General features: G+C 25.0%; 4 protein-coding genes across 4 annotated transcripts; 3 read left to right on the forward strand and 1 right to left on the reverse strand.

The window, feature by feature from the left end:
* The first annotated feature begins 1,480 nt into the window (after window positions 1-1,480).
* Window positions 1,481-4,131, forward strand: LOC141526669 (uncharacterized). Its single transcript, XM_074241739.1, has 5 exons — window positions 1,481-1,603; window positions 1,893-2,222; window positions 2,425-2,703; window positions 3,006-3,080; window positions 3,392-4,131. Exons 2-5 carry the CDS (start codon window positions 1,967-1,969, stop codon window positions 3,637-3,639), a joined length of 858 nt encoding a protein of 285 aa, XP_074097840.1. The 5' UTR covers window positions 1,481-1,603; window positions 1,893-1,966; the 3' UTR covers window positions 3,640-4,131.
* Window positions 4,132-7,375: 3,244 nt separating this feature from the next.
* On the forward strand, window positions 7,376-10,332 carry LOC141526724 (glyoxylate/hydroxypyruvate reductase A-like). Its single transcript, XM_074241800.1, is given in 5 exon segments — window positions 7,376-7,561; window positions 8,043-8,306; window positions 8,309-8,410; window positions 9,162-9,526; window positions 9,600-10,332. Coding segments are annotated over 5 exon segments (957 nt in total). The 5' UTR covers window positions 7,376-7,467; the 3' UTR covers window positions 9,732-10,332.
* A 225-nt stretch (window positions 10,333-10,557) lies between these two features.
* LOC141526726 (glyoxylate/hydroxypyruvate reductase A-like) lies at window positions 10,558-12,858 on the forward strand. Its single transcript, XM_074241803.1, has 4 exons — window positions 10,558-10,686; window positions 11,168-11,542; window positions 12,125-12,489; window positions 12,606-12,858. Exons 1-4 carry the CDS (start codon window positions 10,593-10,595, stop codon window positions 12,735-12,737), a joined length of 966 nt encoding a protein of 321 aa, XP_074097904.1. The 5' UTR covers window positions 10,558-10,592; the 3' UTR covers window positions 12,738-12,858.
* On the reverse strand, window positions 12,752-15,763 carry Trsn (translin). The gene is made up of 5 exons (XM_074241801.1): window positions 15,566-15,763; window positions 15,375-15,474; window positions 14,555-14,770; window positions 14,379-14,458; window positions 12,752-13,224 (listed from the first exon to the last, which is right to left on the reverse strand). The coding sequence occupies exons 1-5, from the start codon at window positions 15,632-15,634 to the stop codon at window positions 12,991-12,993; spliced, it is 699 nt and encodes a 232-aa protein (XP_074097902.1). The 5' UTR covers window positions 15,635-15,763; the 3' UTR covers window positions 12,752-12,990.
* Between the last annotated feature and the right edge of the window lie 2,065 nt (window positions 15,764-17,828).

The following is a 17,828-nucleotide window of genomic DNA, read 5'->3' on the forward strand; positions in this document are numbered from 1 at the left end:
TAAACGATAAGAAGTAAGTGCTCGTAAATTTTTTTGTGATTGATAATATAGGATAATTTATGTATTTAAATAATATATAATAATTTATGATTGTGAATGAGACAGACACAGAAGATTCTTGTAGTTAGAAAAATTAAATGAATTATTAAGAAATTGTATATACAAATTTTGTAATTTTTACATGTAGATTTTTTATTTTTAAGTTATTCGCATTTTAACTGTTTTTTTTAATATTAGAACTAAACAATGTTTGCTATATTAAAAGTTATTAATAATGTGATGACTGATAATTTAGCAGATATAAATTAATTTCTTAAACAGAAAAAAATTTTAATAAAATATTTCTTGGGAAAAAAAAAAAAAAAAAAATCCTACTGAGTAAGGTCCTCCTTCTCCCTTTATTCTTTATTTCTCCAGTTCCCAAATTTGTCTTTAATGACAAATTTAGCTATGATAGTAAACTGTTAGTCGGAATAATTAGTACATTTTAATAAATAGATCTTTTTAGTCATAAAAATTTATAACTGCTTGAAAATTAAAAAAATTAAATTATGTTCTTATATGTTTTTAAATATTGTTGATTTATTACTTTCAAATTGTGACCAAAATTAACATAATATTATAATTTTATGATTTTCCGTTTATTGTAGTAAATGCTGAGCTTGAAAATTATTATATTTGATAAAAACCAATTTACTGTTTTTACATATTTAGATATGTTTGCTGTAAAAAAGGAAGACAAAAAATTGTCCTGTCCGAGGTATAAAAACTCTGGATGAGCCCATCAAATTCACAGTGAGCACGCACCGACATGCATTGGATTTGTATAACGATGATGTGAAACGTTTTCGGCGTGAATTAGTAGCTGCCGCTGAGAAGAACTTGTATCCTACTAGTGAAATTTATCAAACAATTTCTAAATCGTATGTATTATTTAAATAAAACAAAATCCTTATTTGAAAATTTTATGTTACATTTCCTACACTATGATTAAACTTTTAATGACATTTTTCAGGCATCTTGAAGATGTTACAATTCAATTGCCATATGCCGTTATTAGTACGGTGATGCAGACGATTTACCGGAGTTACCGACTTACAAGGATTTTGTAGATTTTTTTGAACGTGCTGAAAATTTATGTTTCATGCGGTATGCTGATAAAAAACACGTTATAGTGTCAAATGTTGATAATGATGTATTACTGATCGGCGACCCGGAGTTTAGCAAGTCGGGTCAGTGTGATACTATACATATCAGCTCAACAGCGAATATTCTCCCTGATTTTAATGGCACTCGTCTCCTGACCTTTATACTAGGACAAGATGGACATTACGTAAGTTTCAACAAACTAATTCATATTTAATTATTTTAAACTTGTATATAAAAGAATAGTAATTTTAATTTAACTTTTTATTGAAAAGGCCTTTCCTTTAGGTATCATTCTGTGGACTAAGGTGGCCCGTGATGCATGTACGGAAATTTTGAATATTAATTACTAAACGTAAATATCGCTAAAATTTACGTAGATTTTGATTTAAAACTATTTGTGGAGGAAGTTTTCCCAGAAAGTGACGTCCGTGGCACGTTCAATAATTATTGTCGTGTAAGTAAAGTTGCTAATACATTTATTTAATAATTCATAAAAAAAGACTGTCAATCTACCTGAAATTAATTTGTTTTAAAATTAGTTATTTGCTTTTAATTCACATTTAGAAAATTAAAAAACTACGCGCTTTTTTATAACAATACTTTTTAATTATTTATTCATTCAATTTTAAATCTATTAAATTAGTGGATATCTTTAGATTGATAGTCATAAAAAAATTATATGAAACATTAATAAATCAATTAACAAATAATTAACAATAGAACAATGTTATTCATATTTACAGATACTATTTCACGAAGCCCTAAGCAATAATGATCTACGCCTTATGATTCCTGAACATGAAGAATTCTTGAAGAAATGTTTTCTTTAATTATTTTACCTTCAAATAAGATTAAGGATGGTTTTGAAGAAATTAGTAACAGCTTACCGGTGGAAATAAAAGCTCAGCTGACAAATTTTATAAATTGCTTTAACAGAGTATGGATAGAAGGAGTAACTCCGAGATCGATGAGCTTATATGAAAAGGTTGAAAGCTTAAATACCGTCCCCGTATTGTTCAGAACTACTCTTCAAAATTATATGGGCGAGAACCCTTCGCTGTGGAAATTTTGGAGTAAGTTTTTGTTGAAAATAATTATTTATAATTACTCAAATTGTTCTTGTGATAAAAACAATATATATTTACAAATAGGAATAAATTAATAAATAACTTTTCAACTTAAAATTTACAAAAATATTTTTGACAAATGAGAATATCTAAAACTTTTTATTCTCATTTACGTTTTCTTTTATTTACTAATTTCGTTTGTTTTCAGACAATTTCATTGTTCTTTTTAATAAATCGATGAATGAACGTCAACGACAATCGATTAAGAAGAATTCGTATACCTCTGTAGCTATTCGGTTTAATTTATGCTACAACAAGAAATTAATGATAAATTTATGGCAATTGCTCACAAAGTTTAAAATAACATTGCCACAATTTTTAAATAGAGTAGCAATTTATTACACTGATCATTACTGGGATTTACTCCACAGTGCAGAATTTTTGATTGAGGAGCAGTTGGATCTATATCCTCCTTTGAAAAATGAAGGTAAAAACTATTTTAATAATTAAACAAGCAAAATTCTTAAATCTTTACATTCATATTAAGTATAAGGTAAAATAAAGACCTAGTTATTGGCACTGGCCTAGTTATTGACACGTGCAATTTTATTTTAATTAAAAAAAAATCAATTCTGATAAATTAATAAATGTAATTTTTTAATTATAAATTTTAAAATAAAATTCGTTTTTGAGAACATTTTATTTTTTTAATTAGAATAAAATTGCAAGTGTCAAACAAATAAGCCAGTGTCAATAACTAGATCTTTTACCCTATATTACCGATTTTAGGTGTTCCAGAAGCAATTGATAATGACGTAGAGGAAGTTTATGAAAATGTTCAGTATGCTAATTATGAAATGGAAGGTAATATATCATTTATTAATTATTTACTGTATATAGAATGTACATTGATAGATAAATGTTTTACAACATTTTTAATATTTACATAATTTTACATAAACAAAAGTTAAAAGTGTGAGTAATAGTTATAAATAAATGTTCTCCGTTTAAATTTATATGAAATTTTAAATTAAAACATTTAAAAAGATCAAATAAGATATTATCAAAGTTTTTGGAATCTTATTATTAATAATTAATTATTCTGCCGTCTAGCTTTTTCTTATTAAACAAAAAACTTATATTTTTCATTAATAAATTTACTTATTATAATTTAGAAGACTCTACTCGCGGAAATGAAAATGAAGGAAATAACGAACATGAATCGATCATTGAAGAAATTCCTTCAACAAACTGCGAAATTTGTATCACTGGACCCCGAGAGATGATCGTCCTTCCTTGTCATCACTATCGCATGTGTTTCGACTGCTCAACAAAAATAAGCGAAGTCGCAAACGAGAATAATCTTCCACTGAAATGTCCATTTTGTAACTGTCCAGCGCAAGAATTCAGTCGCGTTTTTTAAAAGTGAAGTTTAAAATTATCATACTTTTATTTTATTCTCAATATTCTTACGTTTCTGATTTTATATATCTCTGATTTTATATATGTGTTTGTTTTGAAAAAGAATATTATCTATAAAATCGAAAAATGTTCGTATCTCTATTACGTAGATAATATTTTACTAATTTACAAATGTCAAAATAATTACTGTGTTATTTTGCTTTCATTTTATTATTATTTAAAAAAGTTGATACATGTATTTCATTGTCTAACTCTACGTAGATGATACTTTAAAGTTTAAGAATGTATAATAGTTATGCGGTGTTGTTTTGCATTTATTATATTTTTTTAAAAAGTAATTAATATATTTCCTACATGTGTTTTATTGGATAAATCTACGAAGATTTATCCAATTATTTGATATTGTTCTACATTTATTTTAATAACAAAAAAATTTTAATACAATTTATATGAGTGCTTAAGTACAAAATTACTATTACTTCATATCGTAATGAAAAAATAAAGTAAAACTCTATGTAATTAAGAATTATAATTATTTTTACTGATTTCTAAAACTTAAATTTTTTATTTAATTTCTATTAAGCTAGAAATTATTAAAATGCTACTTTTTAAGTTTTATATTATTTTAAATTCCATATTGAAATGAAATTGTTTATAAAAAGAGCGTTAAAATTTAAAAACAAAATTTTTAATCGATATAATGAGTCCGTACAGCAAAAAGTATTTTTATTGCAAAAAACCAACGTTTTTTATTACTGTAGTAATCAATCATTGCCCTAAAAAACTTTATAAAAAGAGCAGCAATTAATTTAAGATTTTTTATTGAAGTAATACACATAGGTAATTTTCTATTTGATTTATCAATTTCTGTTTCTGAAATCATTTGTAATCTTTCCCTGCTTATCAACATAACTTACAACTATCGGTAATAGAGTTTACTATTTTGTTGATTAAGCACTTAGTTTCACAAGAGTATTGTTTCGAAGAATGATCACATTCCTCATCCTGCACTCAAATGAATTTGACTTCGTTTGTAATTACAGTTAGTCTAATCAACTAATCGAACGAATTTTGTTTTTATCATTTTTTCGATTATTTCTTTTTCTCTCTTGAACATTTTTCAAATTTTTTTAATATCAAATACATTTTTAATTCTTTACTTTATGTATATTCAAAGTTTTTGGCACCTCTTATTCTGTACTCAAGTGAATTTGACTTCGTTTATAATTACAGTTACTCTAATCAACTAATCGAACGAATTTACTTTTTATAATTTTTTCGATCATTTCATTATTCTCTCTTAAGCATTTTTCAAGTTCTTTTAAGATTTAATACATCTATATTTCTTTACTTTGTGCATATTCAAACGTTTCCGGCACCCCATTGTTAATTGTCCAATGATTTTTGCCGCCTTTTTTAAATTCAAATTCAAAACATTTAAATAATACTGAAGTTGGCGGTCAGCTAATTAATTACAATAAAAAATGCTTCTAAATATTTTCACTTGTAATTTTTATTAATTTTAACTCGTGAAACTTTTTAATTAATGTTTTTTTAATAATTTAATTGCTATAAAATTCTAAAAAAATTTTTAATATCTGTCAACTTCAGTGTTATACATTTATACATTGAGTAGCTAATTCAATTGCTACTCCTATCTAGAATATGTTGTTTAAATTTCATTGAGATTGGTTCAGTGATTTCGGAGTTATCATCTACGTCAACCAGAAAACCATAGTTCTGAGGTAGATTAGAAATTTGATTTATTAATTAATACTTTTAAAAAATTTATTGGATTTAATTTGTGATAATTGTTTAGATATATACAGAAAAAAATTTATTTTGAAAAAATGGACATTGTTGTAACTAGAAAAATTAATTTGTTGAAAATTTTAAACAATTTCATTTCTTAGCTGAAGAATTCAAAATTTTTCTCACAATAACTTTCTTGTTAAAACAAAGTTTTCTACATTTGGCGAAAAATAAAATTTTGAATGAAAATTCGCATATTGTCTATTCAAAATTCTTTTCTTCCAAATCAAAAAACTTTATTTTAACACAGAAGGTTTGTGTGATAAAAATTTTGATTTTTTCAACTAAGAAATAAAGTGAAAAAACAAAAATTAGATTGAATTGATTGAATCCTACTAAATTGAAGACAAAATTAAGACTAGACATAGCTTACGAGTTTTATTCGACATTGTTAAGATATACAGGAGAAAGAAAAATGAAAATGTCATTGCGCTGAATGTTCCGCAGTCAAAGAAAAGTCCATTGCTGTTGATAGCCTGCAGGATAATCGTGACAATCGGAAAGGGTGTACAAATAGTGTTTAAAAATCATAAATTATCAATTAGTGATTATCAATTATTAAAAATGAAACATTTTTTCTTTTTTATGTTTTTCTCTTCTGTCAAATCTCTTAAATCTATAAATCTCTTGAATCTATCTTCTCTTTGCGGATGTTATTTAATGTATTTATTTATCAAAATTTTTAGACCCTGAAGCCTTAGCTGCCTAAGGGCCTTACATATCGCGTTCCAAAAGGACGTATACCAGTAAAAGGTCCCAGTGAAAAGCCATAAAGGCGTATAAAAATTTTTTTCCGGAAATCGGCGTATTTTTGTCCGAAAAGTGCAGAAATGCAAAAAAAAATTTCATACGTCCTTATGGCTGCCGGGACCCACCTCGGATGCCATAAAGGCATATAATAAAAAAATTTTTATTTTAAGTCCAAAAAAATTTTTAGCTTGAAGAAAAAATTTTTTTGTATTTCTGCACATTTCATGAAAAAATATGTCGGTTTCCAAAAAAAATTTTTTTATACGCCTTTATGGCTCCCGGGACCTACATCGGATGCCATAAGAGCGTATAAAAAATTTATTTTTCGGAAATTATAATAAAAGACAGTATAAAAAAGTAAGAAAAGTAACGTTGTCTCAAAGCAAACTCTATCTACGTTACCATCTAATGATTATAGCTAATAAAACAGAGAATAGAAAAAATATGAATTTGAATATATACCCGTGCAAAAAAATTTTGATTCAAAATGAATTTAAGATTGAAATTCATATTTTGACACAAATATGAATTAGTTTTGAGATTAATCCAAATTTGAAATTGATTTGTAAATAGAAATTAGCACGCCTGTAGAAATTTCGATTCTGCATTAGAATTTTAATAAAGACAAGAATATTTTGTAGATAAAATTTATCCTAAGTATTTTCAAGTGTTTATTAATATTCTAAAGCAGGATCGAAATTTCTACAGGTGTGCTAATTTCTATTTACAAATCTATTTCAAATTTGGATTGATCTCAAAACTAATTCATATTTGTGTCAAAATATGAATTTTAATCTTAAATTCATTTTGAATCAGAATTTTTTTGCACGGGTTGTAATTACAGTTATTTATTACAGTTAATGTATATAAATATCAACTAAACATTCTACACATGAAAATGTAATTTTTGTTGTAAATTGCCGAGGGCGTTTCTTTTCAAATAAATAAATAAATAAATAAAAATAGGCTGTTAAAAATTGGACCTCTATAAATAATCGAAACTTTTATCTTAAATTTTTCAAGAAAATTTTAAATGAAATTTAAATTTCGCTATGAATTACTATAAATCTCTATGAATTTACTCATCTCTATATTTCTATTTGAATGAAACATTGTAGTCTCAATTGATAAAGTAGTAATAAATTCATTCACCGATAACGTGACTATTATTTCATTTTATTTACATGGTCCAGAGCCGTAAATACGAGAATAATATCAAATACATCCGTGGAGTTTTATTTACTAGAAAAATAATTAAAAAAAAAAAATGAACCGTGTTGTCGTTTATTCTCAACTATCAAAATTATCACAGCATATTAAAAAAATTATGCCGGAACTCAATATTAATAATATTAATCCAGGTAAATAATATATGACATTAAAGTTAGCTGTCACTTGACAATTATTTTATTTTCTTTAACAAAAAAATTTGTTCTAAAAATTGCAATTTTAATTTATTAAAATTTCTACTAGTCTATTTTTTTAATAATATTTTTGCTATAATTTATTTGTTAAAGAAAATTAAAAAATTGTGAAATAACAGCTAAATTTAATGACATAAATAATATTTACAAAAATTTAATTTTCTAATTAACATGCTTAATACTTTTTATTCATTTATAAACTCGAAATTTTGATTATCGTTAATCATTGTCATTATCACTTTGAAGATAAGATATTTATGCGGTTTTCCTCAATAATTGTTTTGATTATCCTCCTTTTCTAAGAATTTTAAGCTATAAATAAATAATACATAATACAATTATCTGTGATTTTAATCATAAGATACAGTGATTCAAAGAGTACTTTGAACTTAAAATTTTTATATTTTTTTGTTTTCAGATAATGAGTCGCTGGAATTGAATAATGTTGAAATAATGGTAACAGATTGTTCATTATTACTGTATATTAAGAATAAATTAAGTAATATTAAATGGATACAAACTACATCAGCTGGAATTGAAGAATTGCTCAGCTTACGTGATGATAAAAATATCAATGTTTCCGTCACCAGATTCGTCGATTCAGCTTATGGTTTAGACATGGCAGAGTATGTTGTTATGCAAATTGTTGCTCATGAAAGAAACCAATGGAAGGAGTATGAAGCCCAAAAAAAAGTTTTTGGTCCAGTGATTCAATGTTTGGACAACGAAGACTATTGTCTGATATGACTATTGGGATTATGGGTGTTGGTAATATTGGAAAAATTGGTTGGTATATTTTAGAAATTATTTAGATTTTTTAGGCTCAAGAGACTTGAATTGAAATTTTTATACAAAAAGATTTGAATTTGGTATAAGTTTGTCGCAGTTCGTTAAAAATTCAATAATTATCAAATTACTTACACAAGATTATGCAAAACAAAAAGATATTTTGATACAATTTTCTTAAGCGCTAATTGAAAAAAATTGTAATATTTGCAAATTATCTTTAAATATTTATAACTCTAAATTTCTTATATTTTTAAATTTCGGATTTTTGAATATTTACAGCTTAAAATTTTGGTAAATATTTACAAGTGGGGTCAACTATTTTAATTTTCAATTTTTCGAACGAAATTTCTATTTGATTTTATTAATATATTTTTTTTTAAATAAAAACAATTAGAAAAAAAAGTTAATTAATACGATTTTAACAAATTTATAAATTTTTTAAAAAATAGTGATATTCAATTTTTTTTTAAATTGTTCATTTTTTTATGTACTTTTCAAAAAAAAATATTGAAAAAATATAAAATAAAAATTTTATACAAGAACTTGAGAGCCATAAATTTTTCCAACTTTTGAAAGCAACAAAGCTTTCGAAATCTTTATTTTTTCTTTCACGACATTTTTTATATAAATGCGCCGTAAAAACAAGCAGAAAAAAAAATTTGAAAATGTTAATTTTTCACCTAGTTATGGTTCAAAATGGGGTTGATCCCACTTGTAAATAATTACCAAAATTTTTATATTTTTTTAGTTGCAAAGACTTTGAAACATTTCAATGCTAAAATTTGGGGCTTAACTCGCACGATTCCAACTACAAAAGAGCCTTTTATTGATGAGTATCGGACGACAAGTTCATTACCAGAATTTTTATCTAATTGCCATTATATTATAAATATTATGCCAGCCACTCCAGAGACTAATGGGTTGTTAAATGGTGATATGTTAAAAAATTGTAAAGAAAATAACGCAATTTTTATGAACGTTGGTAGAGGAAATGTAATTAATGAGGAAGACTTGGTGAACGCTCTTGAAAATAAATGGATAACTGCTGCAATTTTAGATGTTTTTGAAGTCGAGCCTTTACCATCAACCAGCAAACTTTGGATAATGCCTCAGGTACTACTAATACTTTTTATTTTTTTTTCTTTTAGCCTATTTTGATTTATAATTTATTATTTTTTTACTGTAGGTAATCATTTCGCCACATAATGCATGCTTAGCAAGAGCTGAAAGTGTTGCAGAATTGTTTTGCAATAATTATAATAAATTTACCCATGGTGAACCATTACTTCACCTTGTAAATTTTCAACGGGGCTATTGATGAAATATTTACTTCGTTTATTAAGGAAGTTTTATAAGTTATTTTCAACAATTACGCTCATTCCTTCGCCATCTTGATCAGTTGATTTTTTCAGATCCCAAAATTATTTGAAATTACTGTTTATACGTACACACTGGGAAAAAAAAATACTTTTACTCAATTAACAATTTCTTGGTTCAAGAAACTCGCTGACGATAAAATATTCTATTATTATTAATTATTAATTTCTGAAGAGAAGAGCATCAATATTTATCTTTGTATATAATAGCTTTATTTAAATTAAGTAAAAATTATTTCAATCAATTTAACAAGTTCTTGAGCTAAGAATATATATTCTTGAAAATTTTCAAAAACATAAATACTTGTATCAAGAAAATTTTCTTAATAAAAGTATTTTTCTTTCTCAGTGCATAATATATATTATAGATAATTTTTTATTCTTTATAATTAAAAAAATTTTAACTGTTTTATATTTTTATAAATTAAATTCTGGTCTCTAAATTGCGTTATTGTATTTAAGTTGTTTTTTAGATTAATTCAATTCAAGAATAATATTTTTATATTAAAATTTATCAATAAAAGCTTGATAAAAATACTTCATTAGTTTTACTGTTTATAATGATAAGCTTTTAATTTTTTAAAGTATCAATTAAAGGCTTGTTTACACTAACGATAGCTTTACAATCAGCATGACGCGAAATTTGAAATTTCCTACTACGCTGACTATTGCATTAGAAGATATAAATACATATATTGACATAATGCATAGTAGTGTATTTAGTTGACGTTTGAATAAGGTCCGTTGAATAATAGACATATCATTAAATATATTTCTATTCATTAAAAGATTTTTCAGTAAAGATGGGTCGTATTGTCGTATTTACTACAATGTCAGATTTAACAGAACACATCAAAAAAATTATGCCAAAATTAGAATTGATTTATGTTAATCCAGGTAATAATTTAAAAATAACAAATTTTATTAATAAATAATAAATAATTTTTTTCAAGGTCAAAATTGATTATCACTTCGATTTTCTTCCTGCTTATCAAATTTTTCTTGTTAGTGTATTTTTATTTAATTTTTCTTTTTCATAATAAACGATAAGATTGTGTATGATGATTAATTTTTTTGTCATTACAAATTTTTTTATAGAAAAATAATATTTTTTTTTTTATTGATATAATAATAATTTATTAAATAATTTTATTCTAATTTTAGTGTTAAAAAACAATCCAATTTTTAATTTCAATAAGAAAATTGAAATTCGTCAAAAGTGGTTTTTATTGTTACTCTTGTAGTAATTTGCGTAACATAAAAATTCTGTGCAATATGCGTATTACTAATCACTGAAGTATATTACAGTAAACAGTTGATTGTGATTCAACAATTATAAGTATTTATTTAAAAATCATGTATTGATTTTTTCAACAGAAAAGTAGTACTGAATCACTTAAATTGGATGACGTTGAGATAATGATAGCAGACTGTCGGTACTTGCCGAAAATAAAAGGCAAATTGAACAATATTAAATGGATCCAGTCTATATCAGCCGGAGTTGAACAACTAATTGAATTACGTCATGAAAAAAACATTAACTTTGTAATTACTAGGTTCGTTGATGAGACGTATGGTTTAGATATGGCTGAGTACATTGTTATGCAAATCGTTGCTTTTGAAAGACGACAAAGAGAAGAATATGAAACACTTAAAAGCGCGGTTTGGCCGCATAATTCAATGTTTGTTTCTCGGAGATTAATTTCTCAAATGAATATTGGGATTATGGGTATCGGCAACATTGGAAAAGTTGGTAAGTATAAAAATTTTTGTAATATAAAATTTGAATTTAAGAAAGATGATATTTATACATTTTTATTAAGCCTTAATTGGAAAAAAATTTGGATTTTGAATATTTACAGCTTAAAATTTGGTAAATATTTACAAGTGGGGTCAACTATTTTAATTTTCAATTTTTCGAACGAAATTTCTATTTGATTTTATTAATATATTTTTTTGAAAAATAAAAACAATTATAAGAAAAAAAAAAGTTAATTATTACAATTTTAACAAATTTATAAATTTTTTAAAAAATAGTGATATTCAATTTTTTTTTTTAAATTGTTCATTTTTTTATGTACTTTTCAAAAAAATATCGAAAAATATAAAATAAAAATTTTATACAAGAACTTGAGAGCCATAAATTTTTCCAACTTTTGAAAGCAACAAAGCTTTCGAAATCTTTATTTTTTTCTTTCACGACATTTTTTATATAAATGCGCCGTAAATACAAGCAGAAAAAAATTTGAAAATGTTAATTTTTCACCTAGTTATGGTTCAAAATGGGGTTGATCCCACTTGTAAATAATTACCAAAATTTTTTATATTTTTTTAGTTGCAAAGACTTTGAAACATTTCAATGCTAAAATTTGGGGCTTAACTCGCACGATTCCAACTACAAAAGAGCCTTTTATTGATGAGTATCGGACGACAAGTTCATTACCAGAATTTTTATCTAATTGCCATTATATTATAAATATTATGCCAGCCACTCCAGAGACTAATGGGTTGTTAAATGGTGATATGTTAAAAAATTGTAAAGAAAATAACGCAATTTTTATGAACGTTGGTAGAGGAAATGTAATTAATGAGGAAGACTTGGTGAACGCTCTTGAAAATAAATGGATAACTGCTGCAATTTTAGACGTTTTTGAAGTCGAGCCTTTACCATCAACCAGCAAACTTTGGATAATGCCTCAGGTACTAATAATGTTTTAATAAATCTTTTTAATTGATTTTTGAATTTTGATACTAAGATTTAAGAGCTTAGTTATGCAAATTTAAAAAAATTGATGAACAATTTTTTATATTTGTAGGTGATAATAACACCACACAATGCGTGCACTGTAAGAGCAGATGGTATTGCAAACTTATTCAAAAGTAATTACGAAAAATACATGAAAGGTGAAGCATTACCAAATATATTGAATATTCAACGCGGATATTGATAACAGATACAAAAAAATTTTTAATATTAATTTTATTATTTTCTTATATATCAAATATTATATTACGTATTTTTATCAGTATTATATACTTTTATTAAATATATCAAAAGTTCAGTAGAAATGAAATTACTTTTTTTTTATCTTAATTAGTTTTATAAAAAACTAATATTGTTCTTAATATAATATACGTCATAAAGTTTTAAGTCTGAGAAAATATATAAAAAAGTACGAAAAATAATAAATAGTTTCAAACTTATTGAGCAGGTGCAATTTGCTGACTTGTTGGTTTTAAACCACGAATGCTTAAATCATAAACAACTTCTTCAATTTTCTTGACATCGTATTTCAAAGCATCAAAGCGTTTTCTCAAATTGTCGTTTTTCAAGTTGAGTAATCGAAAACCAGCATTTAATTCATTGACAAAACGTGCGATTTCAATTGGTCGATTGTAATCACCACACGTGACGCTATTTACTGCGAATCGTGTCTATAACACAAAAATAAGAAAAGATAATTTACAATTGTCAACTAATATTTTTGAAATTTGATTAAAATAATCATAAGTAAATCCAGTTTTATTTATCTAATAAGTTTTAAAATTTAATCTTAGAAATATAAAAAAATTTTAGACTAAAAATATCTCCAACACATCTGAAGAATTTGAAAAATTTTTAAAAGTACTTTTCTTAATTGTTACTTTAATTTTATATTATCTGAAATTTATAACATAAATTTTTGTTAGATATCTGCTTTTTTCAATTATTATTGAATGCAACAGAAATATGAAAATTTCTTGATTTAAGGGGGATAGCCATTGTGAAATTAAAAAAAAAAAAAAAAAAAATTTTTTTTGTTTTTATTAAATCAAAGTTTATACATTCAAAAATATGTATCTAGAGTTTTATATGAGAATTCCGAATATTTTTCGACTTATAGTCGTTTTTCTCGAAACTACTTTTTTTTTGTACTGGTGGGATCTGTAGTTTGCATAAATATGAACCGATTCGCAACTTTTTTCCATATTCGTCTATTCAGTAGCTATAGCTGCAACTAGGGGATTTTGAAAATTTTGATTTTTAAGATTTTTAGGGCTGTTTAAATCCAAAAAAATGAGAAAAAAACGAAAAAATTTTTAATATGTCGCCATTTTTTTAAATCAATATCTTCAAAATCCCCTACGTGGAACGATAACCACATGCATACAGATTACAACGGAGTTTGGCTTCTTTGTTTTAGATAATCTGTTTTTGAGTTAGAGATCCCACCGTGGTGGGGGAAATTTTTGGTGTTCCACAAAAATGCTTATAACTTTCTAACAACATGATCATTTTTAATCAAAATTTAGGAGAATGATCTTCAATGTATCTTTTATAAAACAAAAAAAAACCTGATCTCCGAATTCCTTTATTATCCCAGTCAAAAAATTCCCGAAAATCACCTATTTTTTCGATCCTCACAGTGGCTATCTCCCTTAACAGCAAAATTTGAAAATATACTTATGAAAATATAAAAAAAAAGCTTTTCCTTGTTATTTTTTCATATTTCATCTTATCGATATTTCATTTAGCTGATTACAAAATAAATAAGTTATTGGATGATATTTTTTTCAATATAATAAGTCTTAAGTATTTGTTAACTCACCAGTTCAGCAGACAACTCGAGCAAGCCCATCAGAAATTCTTCAATATCCAAATGAAAGCCTTCTTCACGGTTGCTTTTAACTTAAAAAAAAATTATTTAAAACAATTAACTCAAAAATATTCTATGTCGTATCGAGTACACTTTTAATATTTTTCTAACTATTTTTAACTACTAACTTCCAAGGAATTCAGCAACTGTTTCTTTAGTAACAAGTGTTTTGACCTCTAGATAAATGATTAAAGATACAAGAAAGCACAGTCTTTGAGTAACATAACGCCATTGATCATGGAATCGGTAATACTGATCATTTGGTACCAATTTTTCCAATTCTGAATAGTATTGACGAACCGTTTCAAAATGTTCTCGTGCTTTTGCGCAGTACTGCGATACAACTATAAGAAGTAAAAATATTATTATCAATTCATGGCTATAATTTTTATGATTTCCAAATGTAGAAATTAAAAAAACTATGAATGTAATTTTCAAGAAAATTGTGCTTGAAATAATTTATTTTTCAAACAAAATTAAAAAATTGTCAGATGTCTGTTGAATTCAGTATCATCAGACTTTATGATCCTTGACAGACATCTGTTAATTTTTAGGATTGTTTAAAACAAATAAATTATTGTAGAAAAAAAAATATTTTCAAGAATTAGCATTCATTTTATAATACTGAAGCTAGCGATCAGCTGTCAATTTTAAAAATTTTTTAACAAATTAATTACAATAAAAAAATGCTTCTAAAAATTTTCACTTGTAATTTTTATTAATTTTCACATGTAAAACTTTTTAATTAAATTTTTTTTTAATAATTTAATTGCTATAAAATTCCAAAAAAATTTTTAATATCTGTCAACTTCAGTGTTATTTCATTTTACTATCTGCATGTGGATTTTTAAAACAATAATTTAGTTAGAAAAATTCTAAAATATCTGTTAGTATTATAAATATTAAGATTTATTTTTCTATTGTTATTTATTTATATTGACAACTTACTAATATCTTCTTCCATTGGATTTTCATTGTGGATATTTTGTAAAACCATTAAAATATCTCGAGAACATTTTTCGAGCTTTCGGACAATAACACGTATTTCCTATAATGAAATTTTTTTACATGAAAACAAAATTAGTAAATTCTTATAAGTAAGTTTATAAATTTATAAAATGTTAAAAAATAATTTTTACCTCCCTCAATTCTTGTTCATAGTTAAGGTAATCTTGAAATGAATTAAAGATTTTTGCAACTTCTGCCATTGCTTTTGTTGTTATCAATATGAGAATGTTAATATTTAATTATATTTACTGTAATTTAAACAACAAATACTGTTTATGAAGAATAATATGTTTACGCGTGAGTTTATGCTATACTATCAATTTATTTTTGGAGGTTAGAATTCGCAATATAAATGTATGCAAGTATTATCTTTTAGATAAAAAGCTAAATATGAACGGGAGGTGGCAGTCAGAGAATTATCTCGTTTAAATTAATAAATAATAGTTTAAAAAAAACTAAAAAACACGCTTTTTATAGAAAACCGAACTAAAAAATAGAAAATAAATTTTGATAAATTTAAATTAAGAATAGTGTTAAAAATTTTGATAAATATAAATTAATTATAGTGTAAATAAGAATAAAACATATTTTATTTTAAAAAAATCGAGGGGTGCATGGTGTCAATAGTTATAAATATTTTATTGACAGATATGAGTAGGATTATCATTTGAATAATATTTTAAAAATCAACGTAAAAATTTACACTATAATTAATTTATATTAATTAAAATTTTTAACACTACTCTTAATTTAAATTTATCAAAATTTATTTTCTATTTTTTAATTCAGTTTTCTATAAAAAGCGTGTTTTTTAGATTTTTTTAAAACTATTATTTATTTTATACTTTTTAGTTAAATTTACACGTAAAACTGTTGAATATTTAACATAAAAATTTTTTGACGCATTGACGCAAAATTTTTTACTGTGTGTAAAATTATTTTTTCGGATTTTATAATTAAGTTTTGAAGATAGAAGTTAGAGACTATTTTTTATTAACTATTGTAAAAATTTACAATAAAAGAAAAACTATTGTCTTTCGTCATCGCGTTTAAATAGGTTCGAATATATTGCTAAAAAAAGATCAGCGTATAAATAAAACAAATATTTATTTTTTTATGAATATCCAAAATTTGGATTTATTTTGGTAACCCAAACAAATCACATTTTTCAATTACACCGGCACACAAAAAAAAAAAGTGGTCTATACTTTTGACCGGACCTACCTATTTTTAGGTATTTCGACCCACTGAACCCGAATTTTAAGTCCGTTTTGCCGAGTCACCCTCCAGTTTTGAGTAAAATTAAAAAAACCTCAAAAAAAGGCAAAAATTGCGAAAAACTGCAGTCACAGCGATGAAAAAATTTTTGTGAACCCGGCTCAAGTATGATTTTTATGTATTTAAATTTACTAAATCTGAATCTGAACGTTTATGAGCCTGTTGAGCCTTTAAAATTCGAAAAAACTAAGAAAAACCCAAAAAATTGCAATAAATCATGAAAAATCAAAATTATCGAGATAAAAAAAATTTTTTGGATTCTGATTAAGTATGAATTTTATGTACTTGAGAAAAAAAAATCTATTCTGAGATCATATTCCATCAATGAAAATGCACCCAAGTCATTATCAATCGTGTTTGATAGATTTTGTTTTCTTATACTTATAACTGCAATTTTCCCGATTTTTTTGGTTTTTTGAGATTTTTCTTTTAATTTTAAAACGTTAATGAGACAAAATTTTAGATTCAAATTCAGTGGAACAAAATACATGAAAATCATACTCAATCTGAATCCAAAAAATTTTTTTCATCTCGATAATTTCGATTTTTCATGATTTATTGCAACTTTTTTGGATTTTTCGCAATTTGTTCGAATTTTGACGGCTCAACGGGCTAATTAACGTTCAGATTCAGATTCAGTGAATTGAAATACATAAAAATCATACTGATCCGGTATTTTTGTGTGCCGGTGTTATTTATTGTTCATGTTTCAAACAAATAATTTATTAGAAACTTGTGAATTTGAATGAATCTATAGAAGAAATTTTTATTTACTGATCTGTCTATATTAAATTTCAATATCATTTTGAAAATACAAATTATTATCAAAATAGGATTTCTACTCCTCTACCCAATAGTAGTCGATGTTCGCCTAAAAAAATTGAGCTGGCATAAACATGATGTACGTTCACTATTTCGCTGCGAGATATACTAAATAAAAATTAAATAAAGGTATCATACAAATACTGATGTTTAAAAAAAAAATTGTTGGAAATAATGTTTTTGAATATTTTTAGTACCGTAAATTAAATATCAAAGTAGAGTACCGCCGTAAAATTCATAATTTACCAAAATTATGAAAATTTTTTTATCGAAAGATATCTATAAGTATATCAG

This window comes from Cotesia typhae, unplaced genomic scaffold, assembly GCF_013202065.1.
Source record: "Cotesia typhae breed Kobodo isofemale line unplaced genomic scaffold, CoteBio_Ctyphae contig_36, whole genome shotgun sequence".
NCBI lineage: Eukaryota > Metazoa > Arthropoda > Insecta > Hymenoptera > Braconidae > Cotesia > Cotesia typhae.

Coding starts and splice junctions, on each gene's coding strand:
- LOC141526726 (XM_074241803.1), top strand. CDS start 10,593: ATGGGTCGTATTGTCGTATTTACTACAATGTCAGATTTAACAGAACAC. Junction 10,687..11,167: donor ATTGATTTATGTTAATCCAG/GTAATAATTTAA, acceptor TTTTTCAACAGA/AAAGTAGTACTGAATCACTT. Junction 11,543..12,124: donor CGGCAACATTGGAAAAGTTG/GTAAGTATAAAA, acceptor ATATTTTTTTAG/TTGCAAAGACTTTGAAACAT.
- Trsn (XM_074241801.1), bottom strand. CDS start 15,634: ATGGCAGAAGTTGCAAAAATCTTTAATTCATTTCAAGATTACCTTAAC. Junction 15,475..15,565: donor ATGAACAAGAATTGAGGGAG/GTAAAAATTATT, acceptor ATTTCATTATAG/GAAATACGTGTTATTGTCCG. Junction 14,771..15,374: donor TCCAATGGAAGAAGATATTA/GTAAGTTGTCAA, acceptor TACTTCTTATAG/TTGTATCGCAGTACTGCGCA.
- LOC141526669 (XM_074241739.1), top strand. CDS start 1,967: ATGTTTTCTTTAATTATTTTACCTTCAAATAAGATTAAGGATGGTTTT. Junction 2,223..2,424: donor TTCGCTGTGGAAATTTTGGA/GTAAGTTTTTGT, acceptor GTTTGTTTTCAG/ACAATTTCATTGTTCTTTTT. Junction 3,081..3,391: donor TGCTAATTATGAAATGGAAG/GTAATATATCAT, acceptor ATTATAATTTAG/AAGACTCTACTCGCGGAAAT.